General features: G+C 41.8%; 1 protein-coding gene across 1 annotated transcript in view; it reads left to right on the forward strand.

The window, feature by feature from the left end:
- The window catches only part of cwc25 (CWC25 spliceosome associated protein homolog), a 46847-nt gene that overhangs the window by 8976 nt on the left and 19195 nt on the right, over positions 1–18676 (forward strand). Inside the window, exons 3-8 of the mRNA XM_059956670.1 lie at positions 1862–2098; positions 2604–2673; positions 5888–5997; positions 9042–9111; positions 12754–12968; positions 14405–14491. Coding sequence (XP_059812653.1) covers positions 1862–2098; positions 2604–2673; positions 5888–5997; positions 9042–9111; positions 12754–12968; positions 14405–14491 — 789 coding nt within the window. The remainder of the gene's footprint in view (positions 1–1861; positions 2099–2603; positions 2674–5887; positions 5998–9041; positions 9112–12753; positions 12969–14404; positions 14492–18676) is intronic.

Raw genomic sequence — 18676 nt, forward strand, 5'->3', positions numbered from 1 at the left:
TCACCTGAAGTCGGCCCTCATGGCCCGCCTGCGAGGAGCCAACTGGCGGACGAGCTTCCCTTGGTCCTACTCAGCATCCGCACAGCGCCCAAGGACGACCTGCACGCCTCGTCGGCCGAGTTGGTATACGGCGCGCCCCTGGTCGTCCCCGGGGAGTTCCTACCAGCCCCAAGGGGGCAAGAGGAAGAACCCGCAGCAGTCCTGGGCAGACTACGCGAGAAGCTCGGTAACCTGGCCCCCATACCCACTTCACAGCACGGGCGGCACCCGACCTTCGTACCCAAAGACCTACAGAACTGTAAGTTTGTGTTTGTACGAAGGGGCGGGCATCGGCCGCCGCTGCAGCGGCCATACGAGGGGCCGTTTATGGTGCTCCGGAACAACGGGTCCACGTTCGTGCTGGACGTTGGGGGGAAAGAGGAGGTTTTCACGGTGGACCGCCTCAAACCGGCCCATGTGGACCTGGCGCAACCGGCCGAGTTTCCGGTGCCTCGGCGCAGAGGCCGACCTCCCAAGCAGGTTCTGGCCCAGACTGGGGACATTGTGGGGTGTATCACCGGTTCTGGGGGGGGGGTTATGTGGCGACCCATTTCCTGGCGCATCTGAACCGACTCACAATTAGATAGCCTACGGGGGTTTGCGAGCACAGAGCTTTGGAGCCTCTGCGCCATGGGGGGCCGGTTGAGGGAGGCTTAAAAGGGAGGCTGAAGTTTTCGAATAAAGTTTTTCCTTCGACTGCAGTTACCGACTCTGTGTCGTAATTTTAGCGCTGCGTGTAGCACACCGCTACAGGGGTAGAAATAAATCAGCCATGATCGAATTACAGAGCAGACTTGATGGGCAAGTGACTTTATTCTGCTCCTATGTCTTAATGGTACTAAGAATTTCAATTATCATGAGAAATAGGCATAGCTCTTCTTGAGCAGCGACGGTTTAAACTATTTTTAAAAAGAGATGGATGTAATCAGTAAAAATCTACTTCTAATGGCAAAAGAATTGGCAATGTAATTCAGGAAGAAGCAGCTTCAGTAGTAATTTTGAAAGGGATTTTGATAGAGTAAATATTTGGTTTTTAAAAAGTCTTCATGTCAAAAACCACACATGAGCCAAGACACAAGATTTGCCAAAAGGCAAAATATTTTTCCAAATCAGAAGTCAACTTATTATTTTGAGATACATGCGGAACAGGCCCTTCTGGCAACCCACCTATTTAATACCAACCTAAGCACAGGACAATTTACATTAATTAACCTATTTATCAGTACAAGCTTTGGAATGTGGGCAGAAACTGGAGCACCTGGAGAAAACCCATGTGCTCGCAAAAAGGACGGCACAAACTTCTTACAGATAATAGAACCATAGAACATTACAGCACAGAAAGAGGTCTTTTGGCCCTTCTTGGCTGTGCTGAGCCATTTTTCTGCCTAGTCCCATTGACCTGCACCAGGACCATATCCCTCCAAACCCCTCTCATCCATATCCATGATGTTGGAATTGAACTCTGAACTCTGCTCTGAGCTGTAATAGGGTTGAGCTAACAGTTATGGCACCATGGTGCCCCTTCACTTAATGTAGGTCATGAAATTTGTCATAAAATACTCATTAAAAATTACTGGGTTATGAGGAAAAGTCAAATGCGGGCCTCATTTGATAACTGTTTCTGGATAGTGCATATCTGTGTATTGGGTATATTTGTTTGCTTAAATTAGTTGGGTAAGATTCTGGTGTGATATTCTTAACATTACATTATACTAGACAGGCTGCCTTAGACTGAACTTATCTTATTGGCACCTTCTCTGTATATGATTTCCAGGAGGTCTCAGTGTAAAAATATAATGTAAGCTTGGTCTTTTGCCTGCAGAAAGAAGTCTGATCGTCTAGACTGGATGTACCAAGGCCCCTGTGCAATGGTGAACCGAGAGGAGTACTTGTTGGGTAGACCCATCGACAAGTATGCCACTGACAAGATTGTAGATGAGGAATCTGGCCCTTCTTCAGATACTGGGCTACTGCCTGGCTCCATTTTCTCAGCCACAGGGGCTAACTCTGCCTTGGATATGGCTTCCAAAATCCGGGAGGATCCTCTGTTTACAATCAGGTGGGAAAACTATATGACTGAAACTCATAAGTAAAAAAGTTAGCTTGCTGAGCTGATAATTGAGCCTGATATTATCAAAAGATTATGGGATCCTTCTGCCCTTAAGTTAGGTAGGTTAGTGTTAAGTTAGTTACTTCTGCTTTGTGCTTCAGCAATATGATTGTTACATTCAGAATTTAAGAACTTTTTCTACTGATCATTTTATCAGTTGTGGTTCTGTTTTCTCTCATAGATTATTATGCTTCCATGGATTCACCTTATAATAATGTTTTTAAATTAATATAGCATTACAGAACACTTCACTGGAGAAATGTCTGATGAAGTAAGATTGTAAGACATTTGAAGAAAAATATTGGTCTATGGGATTCAGTTGTTTTGAAACCTGAAGGCGCGTCATAGTTTAAAGGGAGCAATCCTATGGGTAGAAAAGGTTGTTCCCCAACTGGATGTGCGATTTTAGTTTAACAAATGCTTGTGTGTTGATTTTTGTTTCTGGTGTTCTCAGGAAGCGTGAAGAGGAACGAAAAAGGGAGACTTTGACTAATCCCATGAAAATGAAGATGATCAGAGAAATGGTGAGTTGGTCTTCAGGTCTGTTGATCCTTTCATTTCTTGTATCTTCAAACATGCACCCAGCAATTAGTGCCTTTTAACTGGAGGTTGAATATAGTTCTCATTTACTTTTAAACACAAGAGGTTCTGTAGATACTGAAATCAATGTTCATGCTGTCAGGTTGGAGGTAACCCAGATGGAATATGAGGTGTTGCTGCTCCTCCAACCTGAGGGTGGTTTCATGGCAGTAGAGGAGGTCATAGAACCTACATGTCAGAGTGAGAATGGGGACTGGAATTAAAATAGTTGGCAGGAAATCCTGCTTCTTGTGTAAAGGAGTAAAGGTGCTCATCCACTGTTGGTCCCCACCTGCCAACCAGTTCTCACCTGTAGCGCCAAGCAACTGTTTACATTTGACAGTGGCCACAACCCGGTACACAACATTGACAGGCAGGCTGACCCAGTTGAGGGTAGCCAGGAACCTCTTATCCTGGTGAGATAGAGAACTGCCTACCCGTGCATGCGAAGCCAGTCCCAGCGGACTGGGCAGATGAGATCAACTACACGATCCAATGGCCAAGAAGACGGTGCTGCAATGCTTTGTGGAGAGCAAAGAACATGATAAGGCACAGAATGTGGCATGGCTATCCACTGCAGCCAAGGAAGACTCCAGTTGTGATGATTTTTTGTACCATTGGACCAAGATTTTTGAGCCAGTAAACATTTTTTTCACAAAAAACTGCTCCCATACAAGTTTACGTTGTTGGAAACGACAGACAATCAACACAAATGTGCTTGACAAAGCAGTTTCCCAATCTATGCCAGGTTTCACTGATGTAGAGGAAGCAGCACCGGATATAGTAGATGATGTTACCTCACCTGGAGGAACTGTTTTGGCCTTGAATGGAGGTGAAGGAGAAGGTGAATGGGCAGGTGATCAGTTACTTTTGTTAAACAGTGGTGGCTCCCAAATTTCCATTACATTGATTAATCTTGTTCTTTATGTCAAACAAATCCCCATTGATCTGGAATTTAATTCTTGATTCCTTCATTTGTTCAGAAGAGGATGGAGTACTTCATTGCATATCCATAATTAAACCACTAACTTTGCAAGAGATAAAAGAATTTGCCATAAACACAGATTCTGCAGATGCTTGAAATCCAGAACAACACACACAGAATTCTGGTGGAACTCAGCAGGTCAGTCAGCATCTATGGAGAAGAATAAACAGTTGACATTTGGTGTCAAGATCCTTCATCAAGACTGTTTTATGACTAATAACCTGTCATGTTGTGAATAAAAATTGCTAAAAGTATACTGTCTGAAATCCTAAAAGTGAAAGTTTATTCCAAAGCAAAAGTTTCTTTATTTGACCTCTTAATCAGTGGTATCTACATAAATTTTCTATTGTGAATTGTTGCAGATAGAGAAATAAATTTTCATAGATTCAAAGAGCATTGTAGCACATAAACATGCCCTTTGGCTCATCTAGTCCAAGCCAAACTGTTATTCTGCCTACTCCCATCCACCTGCATTCATGTAGCATTTACCTCTCATAAATGTCATTCCACTCTTCAAGAAGGGAGAGAGGCAGAAGAAAATAAATTATAGGCCAGTTAGTCTGACCTTTGGTTGGGAAGATATTGGAGTCAGTTGTTAACAATGTGGTTTCAGGGTACTTGGAGGCACATGATAAAATAGGCCAAAGTCAGCGATGTTTTCTTAAGAGAAAATCTTGCCTGACAAATCTGTTGAGATTCTTTGGAAAAAAATCACAATCAGGATAGACAAAGGATAATTGGTTGGTGTGTACTTGGATTTTCAGAAGGCCTTTCACAAGGTGCCACACATGAAGCTACTTCACAAGTTAAGAGCCCTAGATATTACAGGAAAGATTCTAGCCTGGATAGATCATTAGCTGATTGACAGGAGGCAAAAAATGGGAATAAAGGGGGCCTTTTCTGGTTGGCTGCCAGTGACTTGTGGTGTTCTGCAAGAGTCGGTTTCGGGACTGCTTTTCACATTGTATGTCAGTGATTTGGATGATAGAATTGATGGCTTTGTGACCAAGTTTGCAGACATTACAAAGATAGGTGGAGGGGCAGGTAGTATTGAGGAAATAGAGAGGCTACAGAAAGACTTGGCCAGATCAGGAGAATGGGCAAAGAAATGGCAGCTGGAATCCAATGTCGGAAAGTGTATGATCATGCACTTTGGTAGAAGGAATAAACACATAAACTATTTTCTAAATGGGGAGAAAATTGAAAACTCTGAGGTGCAAAGGGACTTGGGAGTCTTCGTGCAAGATACCCTAAAGGTTAATTTGCAGGCTGAGTTGGTGGTGAGGACGACGAATGCAATATTAGCATTCATTTCGAGAGGACTAGAATATAAAAGCAAGGATATAATATTGAGGTTTTATAAGACTGGTGAGGCCTCACTTGGAGTATTGTGAGCAGTTTTGATCCCCTTATTTAAGAAAGGATGTGCTGACATTGGAGAAGGTTCAGAGTTTCACAAGACTGATTCTTGAAATGAAAGGATTATCATATAAGGAGTGATTGATGGTTCTTGGCCTTTATTTGCTGGGATTTAGAAGAATGAGCCTTGATAGAGTGAATGTGGAGAGGATGTTTCCTAAATTGGGAGAGTCTAAGACCAGAGGACAAAACCTCAGAATACAGGGATGTCCTTTTAGAATGGAGATGGGAAATTTCTTTAGCCAAGGGGTGTCTGTGGAATTCATTGCCACAGGCAGCTATGAAGGCCAGGTCACTGGGTGTATTTAAGGTGGAGGTTGATAGGTTCTTGATTGGTCAGGGCATGAAAGGCTATAGTGAGAATGGGGTTAAGATGAAAATGGATCAGCCATGATGAAATTGTGGAGCAGACTTGATGGGCTGAATGGTTGAATTCTGCTCTTATGTCTTATGGTTGAAATGTTGCAATTGAACCTAATCTACCACTTCCACTGGCAGCTTATTCCACACTTTCACCACCCTCTGAGTGAGGAAGTATTCTGTACACAAATCCCTGGATCAGATCCCAGACAGGAACCCACTCCCAGGGATTTGCCACTCCACATACAAACTCCCCCAAACCCTTGAATTAGATCCTGGGCTAAAACCCACTCCTGGGGACCTTCCACTCTATATGTAAACCCCACTGAACCCCCAGACTAGACCCCGGCCTGTCACTCTACATATAAAAACAACCTTTTTCTTTCTTTCAAAAGCTAAAGAAGAACCTGGATAAAATAGAAAAGAAGAAGAGAAAGGACAAGAAGAAGAAGCACAAGAGGCATCGGCAGTCAAGTTCCAGTGACAATGGGCAACATAAAGCAAAGTACAGTATACTAGCCAATAAGGTTGGCACCAGCTGAAGAACTGTGCCCATTCTTGAGCAGTGCACTTTGGAAAGGCTTTGCATTGTACAGCAGGATTGTGCAGATTATCCCTAGTGGCAGAAAGATCAGAGTGTAGTAATTAGTGTAATGCTATTACAGTGCCAACAGCCCGAGTTCAATTCCCGCTGCTGTCTGGAGTTTGTACATTATCCTTTTGACCGTCTGGGTTTCCTTCCACAGTCCAAAGATGTTCGGGTTGGTAGGTTAATTGGTTACATGGGTATAATTGGGCAGTGTGACTTAACCCTTCCCAACTACATCAAAACCATTTTTCTTTCCATGTGCCTATTCTTCAGAGTCTCTTAAATATTCCTAATGTGTTTGCCACCTCCACCACTACTTCTGGCACTGCTTTCCATTCATATAACACTCTGTGTAAAATAACTTGCCCCTGGCACCTCCCTTACACTTTTCTCAATCGCCTTAAAATGATGCCCTTTTGTATTAGCCATTGCTGTGCTGGCTATCTACTCTACACCTCTTATCATCTTATACACTTCTATCAAGTCGCTTCAATTATGATCAATATCCATCTGCAAATCCATATGATTAATGAAACAATACAGGTTATCTGTAAATTACTGCAGTGTTATCTTGTGGCAGTTTGGTGGGGTGGGCACAATTGATTGTCACATTTCCTATATTATTCTGTGCCTGTATTTCAGAAGTACTCCATTAAGTGTAACTTTTTGACACCTGTTTTGGGCAAGTGATATGCTGTACAATTAAGTTTTCTTACTGGCCTCACATGACAGGTAAATTAGAAATTTTGCAGCAGCAGTACATTGCAATATATAATTTAAAAAAAAAACATAAATTATAATAAATATATTTTTAAAAATATTGAAGTAGTGTACATGGGTTCATTGTCCATTCAGAAATCTCATGGAGGAGGGGAAGAAGCTGTTCCTAAAACAGTGTGTATCTTCAGGCTCCTACAGTGTACCATCTCCTTGATGGCAGCAGTGAGAAGAGGGCATGTCCTGGGTGATGGGGGCCCTTAATGATGGATGCCACCTTTTTGAGGCATCACTTTTTGAAGAAGTCCTCAATGGTGGAGAGACTAATGGCCATGATGGAGCTGACTGAGTTCGCAACCTTTTGCAACTTTTTCCAATCCTGTGCTGTTGCCCCTCTGTACCAGGCAGTGATGAAACAATATTGGTGTTGGAACAATATCAGGCAAAATATTTTGGTTGGAGCACCATGCTTTCAAGTAATGTTCCATTTTGAAACATATAGAAAAGAACATAGTTTAAAAGACTGGTTAGGGATTTCAAGATCAATTCACTTGATGTTATATCAGAATCTTCAGGAGAGGAAGGGGGAAAATTGAGGATGAAGAAGCGATTTTTATTTTGTAGCTCTCAAGCTTATTATTTGCACTCTCTGGTCAACGATTTAGATGAAGGCATTGAGAATAACATCAGCAAGTTTGCTGATGGTACTAAGCTGGGTGGCAGTGTGACGTGATGAGGATGTTAGGAGAATTCAGGGTGACTTGGATAGGCTGGGTGAGTGGGCAGATACTTGGCAGATGACGTTTAATGTGAATAAGTGTGAGGTTATCCACTTTGGGAGTAAGAACAGGAAGGCAGATTATTATCTGAACGGTGTAAAGTTAGGTAAGGGAGAAATACAAAGAGATCTAGGAGTCCTTGTTCATCAGTCACTGAAGGTGAATGAGCAAGTGCAGCAAGCAGTGAAGAAGGCTAATGGAACGTTGGCCTTTATTACAAAGGGAATTGAGTACAAGAGCAAAGAAATCCTCTTGCATTTGTACAGGGCCCTGGTGAGACCACACCTGGAGTATTGTGTACAGTTTTGGTCTCCAGGGTTAAGGAAGGACATCCTGGCTGTAGAGGAAGTGCAGCGTAGATTCACAACGTTAATTCCTGGGATGTTAGGACTGTCTTACGCAGAGAGGTTAGAGAGACTGGGCTTATACATGCTGGAATTAAGGAGATTGAGTGGGGATCTGATTGCAACATATATTATTAAGGGATTGGACAAGATAGAGGCAGGAAATATGTTCCAGATGCTGGGAGAGTCCAGTACCACAGGGCATGGTTTGAGAATAAGGGGTAGGTCATTTAGGACAGAGTTAAGGAAAAACTTCTTCTCCCAGAGAGTTGTGGGGGTCTGGAATGCTCTGCCTCGGTAGGCAGTGGAGGCCAATTTTCTGGATGCTTTCAAGAAGGAGCTAGATAGGTATCTTATGGATAGGGGAATCAAGGGATATGGGGACAAGTCAGGAACTGGGTATTGATAGTAGATGATCAGCTATGATCTCAAAATGGTGGTGCAGGCTCAAAGGGCCGAATGGTCGACTTCTGCACCTATTGTCTATTGTCTATAATATTTATGATCCAGTCAACGTGAAGTGAATGATCAAGTGTGAGAGGCTTCACTACCAACCCATACCCGGTATGTAGCGCCACATGCATTTTGTGTTCGTCCCTATTGCCAGTGAAGGAATGTTGTTGGATATATAATGAGAGGAATTGATCGTGTGGATAGTCAGAGGCTTTTCCCCCAGGCCTGAAATGGTTGCCACAAGAGGACACAGGTTTAAGGTGCTGGGGAGTAGGTACAGAGATGATAGGGGTAAGTTTTTTACTCAGAGAGTGGTGAGTGCGTGGAATGGGCTGCGGGCAGTGGTGGTGGAGGCAGATACAACAGGGCCTTTTAAAAGACTTTTGGTTAGGTACATGAAACTTAGAAAAATTGAGGGCTATGGGGAAGTCTAGTAATTTCTAAGTTAGGGACATGTTCGGCACAACTTTGTGGGCCAAAGGGCCTATATTGTGCTGTAGGTTTTCTATGTTTCTATGACTGGGATGATGACTCAGCTGAAAGGAAGTTGAAAGAAAATATGTCATTTTATCAGAAGACTTTAATTTGGGCACATTTGCACTGAATCGATGCAGTTGTATTCCTTTATTCTGAAACAATATGAACATTTGTTTATTAACTATTTCAGAAAGCATGAAAAGAGTACAAGTCCTTCATCCACCTTGGTCCAGAAGAAAATCCCTGGGTATGGTTTGAAGGTTTGTCTTCATGAGTTTTTGCTGTTTCTAAAATGATTAACCTTCCTCTAAAGTGTGTCAGGAAATACAGATAATTGCTAATGAATAACTTCAAGTCTCTCATTGTAAATAGTTTATCGTCTTTGTATTATTTCAGCTAACCGGGCAAGGTTACTTTTCCTGGCCACTTTACGTAGAAACATAGAAAACCGACAGCACAATACAGGCCCTTCAGCCAATAAGTTTGTGCTGAACATGTCCCTACTCTAGAAATTACTAGGCTTTCCCTATAGCCCTCTGTTTTTCTAAGCTCCATGTATCTATCCAAAAGTCTCTTAAAAGACCCTATCGTATCCGCCTCCACCACCTTTGCTGGCAGCCCACTCCACGCACTCACCATTCTCTGAGTAAAAAAACTTACCCCTGTACCTACTCCCTAGCACCTTAAACCTGTGTCCTCTTGTGGCAACCATTTCAGCCCTGGGAAAATGCCTCTGACTATCCACATGATCAATGCCTCTCATCATCTTATACACCTCAATCAGGTCACCTCTCATCCTCTGTCACTCCAAGGAGAAAAGGCCAAGTTCACTCAACCTATTCTCATAAGACTTGCTCCCCAATCCAGGCAACATCCTTGTAAATCTCCTCTGCACCCTTTCTATAGTTTCCACATCAGGCGACCAAAACTGAGCACAGTACTCCAAGTGGGGTCTGACCAAGGTCCTATATAGCTGCAACATTACCTCTCGGCTCCTAAATTCAATTCCATGATTGATGAAGGCCAATATACCATGCGCCTTCTTAACCACTGAGTCAACCTGCGCAGCTGCTTTGAGCATCCTATGGACTCAGACCCCAAGATCCCTCTGATCCTCCATACTGCCAAGAATCTTACCACTAATATTACATTCTGCTATCATATTTGACCTACCAAAATGAACCACTTCGCACTTATCTGGGTTGATCTCCATCTGCTACTTCTCAGCCCATTTTTGCATCCTATCAATGTCCTGCTGTAACCTCTGACAGCCCACCACACTATCCACAACACCTCCAACCTTAGTGTCATCAGCAAATTTACTAACCCATCCCTCCACTGCCTCATCCAGGTCATTTATAAAAATCATGAAGAGTAGGGGTCCCTGAACAGATCCCTGAGGCACACAACTAGTGACGACCTCCATGTAGAATATGACCCGTCTCCAGTCACTCTTTGCCTCCTGTGGGCAAGCCAGTTCTGGATCCATAAAGCAATGTCCCCTTGTATCCCATGCCTCCTTACTTTCTCAGTTAGCCTTGTATGGGGTACCTTATCAAAAGCCTTGCTGAAATCCATATACACTACATCTACTGCTCTTCCTTCATCAATGTGTTTAGTCATATCCTCAAAAACTTTAAATATTGAGAATGGATTCATCACAAAAATTGTGCTGATCATTCTTGTCTTTAGTTGCACTTTTATGTGTAACTAAAGCTTTTTAGTAACACACAATAGTTGAATTTCCTGTTGTATTAAATGGTTTTTAAGGTTGAGAAGCACAGAGTAGACAATCAGGAGTTTGTACGTTCTCACCATGACCACATCTGTTTCTTCTGGATATTCCAGTTTGCTCCCACATTCCAAAGACAGGTTAAACATGTCATTGTTTCAATGTACATGCAACAAGGGAAGGTATCTATCTATCTTCTATCTTTTCCTGAGGACAGAAGTGTAAAATACCAGAGGACATGCTTTTAAGTTTAGAGGGTGGAAGTTTAAAGGCAATGTGAGGAGCAAATTTGTTTTTAAACTAGAGGATGGTAGGTGTCTGGAATGGGTTACCAGGGTAGTAGTGGAAGCTGGCTGTTTATTGGAGTTTGAGACTTTTTATAGATAGATATATGAATTTGAAGGGAACAGAAGGATAGGGATAATACACAGGAAGAGGGCATTTAGTACAAATTGGTGTCAAGATTGGCATTCATATAAATAAGCAGCAAAGAAAAGCAATCGATTCAAGTAGTGCAATTATGTTATTCAGTTTACTTTTGTTCCATCTGCCACTTTGTCTCTAGATACAGTAACTTCATAGTTGCATAAATAATATATGTAGCCGAATCATAATTCAGCATGCATTTTAGTGATTATTAATGTTAATCATAGAGTACAGAATACAGAAACTGGCCATTCAGCACAATATGTTCATGCCGGCCAATTAATGCTCCACTCAACCCACCATCCATAATCTGTTTCTTTTTCATATGCATATTTGCCCAATACATCAGTGTACTTTGTTCCTGTGGTGTGGTGAGTTCCTTGCTCTCAGTAATGCAGGTGGAAATTTCTTCTGAATCCTTTGATTTCTTTGTGGCTCTCCTAATAATGGCATTTCCCCCTCAAGTGGAGCTATTTTCTTTGCATCAGCGTGATTGAAATCCTTTATAATGTCAAAGATGACTTTTAGGTCACCACTTATCTTTCTAATTCAGAATAAAGAAAATGATGAAATACTACATTTAAAAAAAAGGGAAATTCATATTCCGTCTGGGTAGCCTCTGACTCAATGGGATGAACATTGATTTCTCTTAACTTCCAGTAATTTCTCAATTTTCCTCCTCCCTTTTTCCACTTCCCATTCTGGTTACCTTCTTACCCCTTCTCACCAGCCCATCACCTCCCTCTGGTTTCCCTCTTCCCTTTCTTTCATGGTCCACTCTCCTTTTCTAGTAGATTCTTTCTCCCACCTATCACCTCCTAGCTTCTTAGTTCATTCCTCCTCCCCAACCTTCCCCCTCACCTGGTTTAATTTATCCCCTACCAACTTGTACTCCTTCCTCTCCCCCACCTTTTTATTCTGGTTTCTGCCCCTTCCTTTCCAGTACTGATGAAGGGTCTCAGACCAAAATGTCAACTGTTTATTCCCTTCCATAGATGCTGCCTGACTTGCTGAGTTCCTCCAGCATTTTGTGTATGTGCTTAAGATGTCCAGCATTTGCAGAATCTCTTGTTTTTTTTTTATGAAATTCTGTTGCACTGTCTCTTTCAAAGAGCAATCTTGTTAATCATGGTGCAAGGCTCTTTCGTAGAGTCATACAGCACAGAAACATCTTGAAGAGGTGTCTCTGCCCGACTTTCAACTGCTTATTCATTTCCATAGATGCTGCTTGATTTGCGGAATTCCTCCATCATTTTGGATGTGTTCCTCCGTATTCTTGCCAGCCATCATACTCAGATGGCTAAAGTACCGACTTAGATGTTGCCTGACTTAAGAGTTTCTCCAGCATTTTGTATGTGTATCTGAAAGTTAAAGCAGTTTTATCCATGTACTTATCCAATTCTATTCAATTACTGTTACATTAGACAGTATGTTTGAAATTCAAGTCACTTATTATACAATGTTTTGGATGCGAGTTCTGTAACTGTTTGAAGTCTGCATTCACTGAATATAAACTAATCATTGAAGTTACTCAGTTTTACCCCTTCATAATTAAAGAAAAAGAAATCTTACAATGCTATCAATTATCATTTGCTTCGTTCTGAGATGTTCTAACAAAACAACTACAAAGTGCAATCTATATCATTAGTTTTAGGAACCTGATGTTTTGTCTTTGCATACTTAATTTAAGTGGGAATATGTTCCCTTCCGCCTTATGATGATCCTGTTCCCATGTGCCATTCAGGTGAAAGATTCTCACAGGGTTAAACAGCAACCCATTTCTCCATCCTCTGACCGAGGTAAAACATCTCGTAAAAGCAGGTCAAGATCACGGTCAGGGAGCCGCACCCGATCAACAACTCAACAGTCTCGCAAACGTAGCAGATATGAAGATTCACGGGGGAGGAGATCCAGGTCACCATCTCGCTCACCTCCGAGACACTCAAAGGTGCATTCACAGTGAGTTCACCTTTATTTTGCTCACTTTGTTTCTGAAAGAATTGTTTTCCGCTTACTCTTTGTCTCCTGCAGCCACTGATATGCTGGAATGCAGTCCTGTGGTCAGCTTGCTTCCCCTGCTCTTTTCCCAGATGTGAGGTTTGGCGGTGACAAGTCACATCTATGCTTGTCTTACCCCACATCTTTACAGTGACATTCACTGGCTGGCAAGCAGCTTTTGGTTTCCTGCTGAGACCAATCACACTTGGGTTTGCTTAAGGGGAATCAGCACAGATCAGACTTCAAGTTGGTGTTGGTTTGTTTCTCTAAAGATGTTTTATTTTATTTAGAGATACAGCACAGAACAGGGCCTTCTGTCCTGCACCCCCAGCAACCTGCCAATTTAACCCTAGCCTAACCAGAAGATAATTTACAATGACCTGAGCATGCACCCAATGAAGTATTTTGGAAATGGCGTTACTTGTAACATGGCAACTTACTTGCATGTGCCAAACTTTCAGAAATGCCAGTGTAATTTTACCAGATAATGCCTGTGGGTTTTGGTTGGAGGAAGAGCCATTTTGGCCAATGATTTCTAGGCACCATTTCTTACCACTTGATTTATCATTTCATATGAAAGACGGCAAATCTGACAGAATCATATTTAGTACAACTGACAAATGGGAAATTTGTTGTCTTTAAGATTAGCTTTAAGCTTGAGATTCTGCAGATGCTGGAAATTCAGGGCAATACACACATAATGCTGGAGAACAGTGGGTCAGGCAGCATCTATGGAATTCAATGAACAGTTGCCATTTCAGACCAAGACCCTTCTTCAGGACTAATTTTGGCATAGCTTTAATCTGGGAAAACTTAGCTTTATTTGTCTCACATGCATCAAAACATACAGTAAAATGAGTTGTTTTGTGTCAATGACCAACAATCTGAGATGTGCTGGGGACAGTGTGCAAGTGTTGCCATGCTTCAGGTCCCTATATAGCTTGGCCACAGCTTACTAACTAATCTTAACCCATAAATCTTTGGGATGTAGGAGGAAACTGGAGCACTCAGAGGAAACCTGAGCAGTCATGGGGAGAATGTACAAACCACTTACAAACAATGGTGGGAATAGACCCTTGATTTTACAGTTGATGATGTAATAGCGTTATACTAACGGTTAAGCTACCATGCCATTTTGCAGCAGAAGTACAGTGCAAGGAATAAAAATTATTATGGGTTACAAAAATATATAAATAAGAAAAAGACTAAATCAGCCCTGCACAGTTCATCAGCATTCCCTCAGCTCTACACTGAAGCATTAGCCTGGATTTTTGTGTTCAATTTACTGAAACAGAGCTTGACTTCTGTGGTTTTGACTTGGAGATGAGAATTAGACATTGGAACAGCTGTTCTTTTTGAAAAGAAAGATCAGTTCTAATGAGAATTTGCTTTTGAAGGTACTTTGACACAGGACATATCCGTGAACAGAAATCATCTCCAAAGAGAGAAGGGTACCAGAGGAGACCTCATTCCAATCAGTCAAGGTATTTATTACCATAGTTCAGTAGATATGTTAAGAGATAAACATTTTAAGCAATTTCTCAGCTTCATTAGTACCAAATAACACCAAAGAAAAAGGATAGGTGGTGCAAGTTAGGGCTTTTCTCTTTGAAGCAAAGGAAGATGAGAGATGACTAAATAATGATGATAAGAGGCCTAGATCGCGTGGATAGCCAGAGCAGAAATGGCTAATACAAGGGACATAATTTTATGTTGATTGGCAGAAAGTTTAGGAGAGATGTCAGAGGTAAGTTTTCTCAGAGCGGTGGGTGCATGGCATGCTCTGCTAGGGATGGTTGCAGAGGCAGACACATTAGTGACTTTTAAAAAGCTCTTAGATAGGCACATGGATGATAGGAAAATGAAGGGCTATGTAAGAGGGAAGAGTTAGATTGGTTTTAGAGTACCTTGAAAGGTCAGCATGAACTTGTGGGCTGAAGGCCTGTATGGTTTTGTAGTGTTCTATGTACAGTGTTTAAATTATAAAAAAAGATTGCTTGACATTTTATTGATTTTGTTGGCATGTGTCAAAGTACAATGGAAAATTAAAAAAAAACAATATGGATGAATTATCAGCAAAAACCTAAATGGCAGCAGCAAGTTGTCACAAACCCTAGAGCAAGTGCAGAAATCATGAGAATTAGTTTTATTTTATTGTTTGGATGCATATTCTGCTGTTAATGATTTTGCTTTTATATGTTTGGGTGAATGGTATCCTTGGAGGAACCCTCAAGATAACATACAATACATACCTTGGTAGTAGATGAAACTACAAAGTGAGCAAATGCTTTCATTTTTCTGAGCTCCCTAAATTCTCTCTACCTCTCTCTTTTTCCTACCTATGTCATTGGTGCCAATATGTACCATGACTTCTAGCTGCTCACCCTCCCCTTTAGAATGAAATAGAATATCTTGTTGGATTAATAATTCCAAATTATCACCTCCCTCCAAATAAAGAAGTTTCATCTCATCTCTGGCCCTGAATAGCGGACCCTTACTTTTAGTTACTGATTTGTGGTTCTGCTTCTGCTAGCTGGGGGTAACATCATCTCTATGCAGGTTTCCCCCACTATCCGAAGGTGGAGCATTCCCATGAAACCGTTTGTAAGCCGAAATATCGTAAAGCAAAGAAACAATTACCATTAATTTATATGGGAAAAATTTTTGAGCATTCCCAGAACCAAAAAGTAACCTACCAAATCAAACCAAATAACACTAACATATAGTAAAAACAGAAATGATATGATAAATATACAGCCTATATAAAGTAGAAATATTGTACATACGGTGTAGTTTCACTTATAAAAATCGGGAAGACATCGAGCCAAAATTGATTTGGAGAGAAAAAAACGGCACATACACGCCTACGCACGTACACACATGTGCACACAACTGCCTGCACAAGGCTTCACGGTCATGGTAGTCTTTCTCGGGGTAAACACACGTATAAAGCAGGCATCTTTTTTTCGTAAAAGTGAAAATCCTCTGGTTAGCGAAAATAGGTACTAATGTAGGTCTTTCGTAACAGCGAGCTGTTGTAAAGCAAACATTCAAAAAACAGGGGCCACCTGTATTTACTATGTTGAATCATTTAAACTAAACTTCTCTGCTTTGAAGAGAGCATCTCACATTGCTCTAAGATCTAGACCAAGGGTTCCCAACCTGAGGTCCACCGACCCTTTGCTTAGGAAAGGTGAGGAACTCCTGAAAAGAGATTTTAGGGAGCTGGGTAGAAAGCTGAAAAGCAGGACGTCCAGGATAGTAATCTCTGGATTGCTGCCCATGCCATCCACCAGTGAGGGTAAGAATAGGATGATTTGGCAGATGAATGTGTGGCCAAGGAACTAGTGCAGGGTCAGGGGTTCAGACTTGTGGATCATTTGGATCTCTTTTGGGGAAGGTATGACTTGTTAAAAAAAGGGACGGGTTATACCTGAACCCAAGGGGGACCAATATCCTTGCAAATTGGTTTGCCAGAGTTCTTTGGGAGAGTTTAAACTAATTTGGCAGGGGAATGGGAACCAGAGTGATTGGGTTGAGGATAGGGTAATTGGTTTACAAACAGAGGCAGTGTGTAGTGAAACTGCTAGCGAGGAGAGGCTGATGATAGGGCTGAATTGCAGTCAATAGGATGAGATGCAGTGCAAAAGGGGTCAAAATTGAAAAGGGTGATAAATACAGGACTGAATTTGTTGCATTTGAATGCACATAATATACGAAATTTAGATGAGCTTGTAATACAGTTACAGATTGGCATATAGGACGTTGTGTGAATAACTGAATCGTGGTTGAAAGAAGGTCATAGCTGGGAGCTTCATGTCCAAAGATACACATTGTATCAAAAGGTGAGGCCACTAGGCAGAGTGGGTGGGGTAGCTCTGTTGGTAAAAAAAATGAAAGAAAATCATTAGAAAGAGGTGACATAGGATCAGGAGGCATAGGATCATTGTGGGTAGAGTTAAGAAACTGCAAGCGTAGAAAGTCAAGTCAAAAAGACCCTGATGGGAGTTATATGCAGACCTCCAAACAGTAGTAAAGATGTGGTCTACAAATTACAATGGGAGATAGGAAATAGATGTTAAAAGAGCAATATTACAATAGTCATGTATTTCAGTATGGAGGTAGATTGGGGAAAATCATGTTGGTGCTATATCCCAAGAGAGGGAGTTTGTCGAATGCCTACGAGATGGCTTTTTAGAGCAGCTAATGGTTGAATCCTCTAGGGGATTGGCTATTTTGAAGTGGGTGTTGTGCAATGAGCTGGAATTGATTAGAGAGCTTAAGGTAAAGGAACCTATAGGGGCCAGTTTGTTAAATTCAATCTGCAATTTGAGAAGGCAAAGCTAAAGTCAGATGTATCAGTATTACAGTGGAGTAAAAGAAATTACAGAAGCATGAGAAAGGAGCTGGCCAAAATTGATTGGAAAAGAACAATAGCAGGGATGATAGCCGAGCAGCAATGACTGGATACATCCCAAAAAAGTATTCTAAAGGCAGGATGATGCAACAGTGGCAGATGAGAAGTCAAAGTCAACATAAAAGCCAAAGAGAGGGTATATAATAGAGCAAAAGTTAGTGGGAAGTTGGAGGATTGGGGAACTTGTTTAAAAAAAAACAACAGAAGGCATCAAAGAAACTCAAAGGAGGAAAAGGTGGAATACGAAGGGAAGCTAGCCAGTAGTGTTAAGGAGGATACCAGAAGTTTCTTCAGACATATAAAGAATATAAGAGAGGCGAGAGTAGATATTGGACCACTGGAAAATGATGCTGGAGATGTAGTAATGGGGGAAAAGGAAATGGACAAATTGAATAAGTATTTTGCGTCCATTTTCACAGTTTAGACACTAGCAGTATGCTGGCTGGAGGTTCAACAGTGTCAGGGGGCAGAAGTGCGTAAAGTTACCATTACGAGGAAGAAGATCTTGGGAAACTGAAAGGTCTGAAGATTGATAAGTCACCTGGACCAGTTGGTCTACGCCCCAGGATTCTGAAAGAGACCATAACATACAGGAGCAGAAGTAGGCCAATCAGCCCATCATGTCTACTTCACCATTCAATCATGGGCTGATCAAATTCTTCCAGTCATTTCCATTTCCCTGCCTTCTCCCTATATCCTTTGGCTAATCAAGAACCTGAACTATCTCTGCCTTAAATACACCCAATGACTTGCCTCCACAGCTGCTCATGACAACAAATTCCACAGATTTACCACCCTCTGACTAAAGTAATTTCTCCGCATCTCTGTTCTAAATGGACGTCCTTCAATCCTGAAGTCATGTCCTCTTGTCCTAGACTCCCCTACCATGGGAAATAACTTTGCCATATCTAATCTGTTCAGGCCTTTTAACATTCAGAATGTTTCTATGAGATTCCCCCCTCGTTCTCCTGAACTCCAGGGAATACAGCCCAAGAGCAGTCAGACGTTCCTCATTTGGTAACCCTTTCATTCCTGGAATCATTCTCATGAATCTTCTCTGAACCCTCTCCAATGTCAGTATATCATTTCTAAAATAAGGAGCCCAAAACTGCACACGATACCTCGTGTGGTCTCACGAGTGCCTGAGAGCCTCAACCCTGCTCTTATTCTATACCTCTACAAATGAATGCCAACATTGCATTGGCCTTCTTCACCACCGGCTCATTGGGTGGCTGAAGAGATTGTGGCAGCA

Source organism: Hypanus sabinus, chromosome X1 (assembly GCF_030144855.1).
Source record: "Hypanus sabinus isolate sHypSab1 chromosome X1, sHypSab1.hap1, whole genome shotgun sequence".
Lineage (NCBI taxonomy): Eukaryota > Metazoa > Chordata > Chondrichthyes > Myliobatiformes > Dasyatidae > Hypanus > Hypanus sabinus.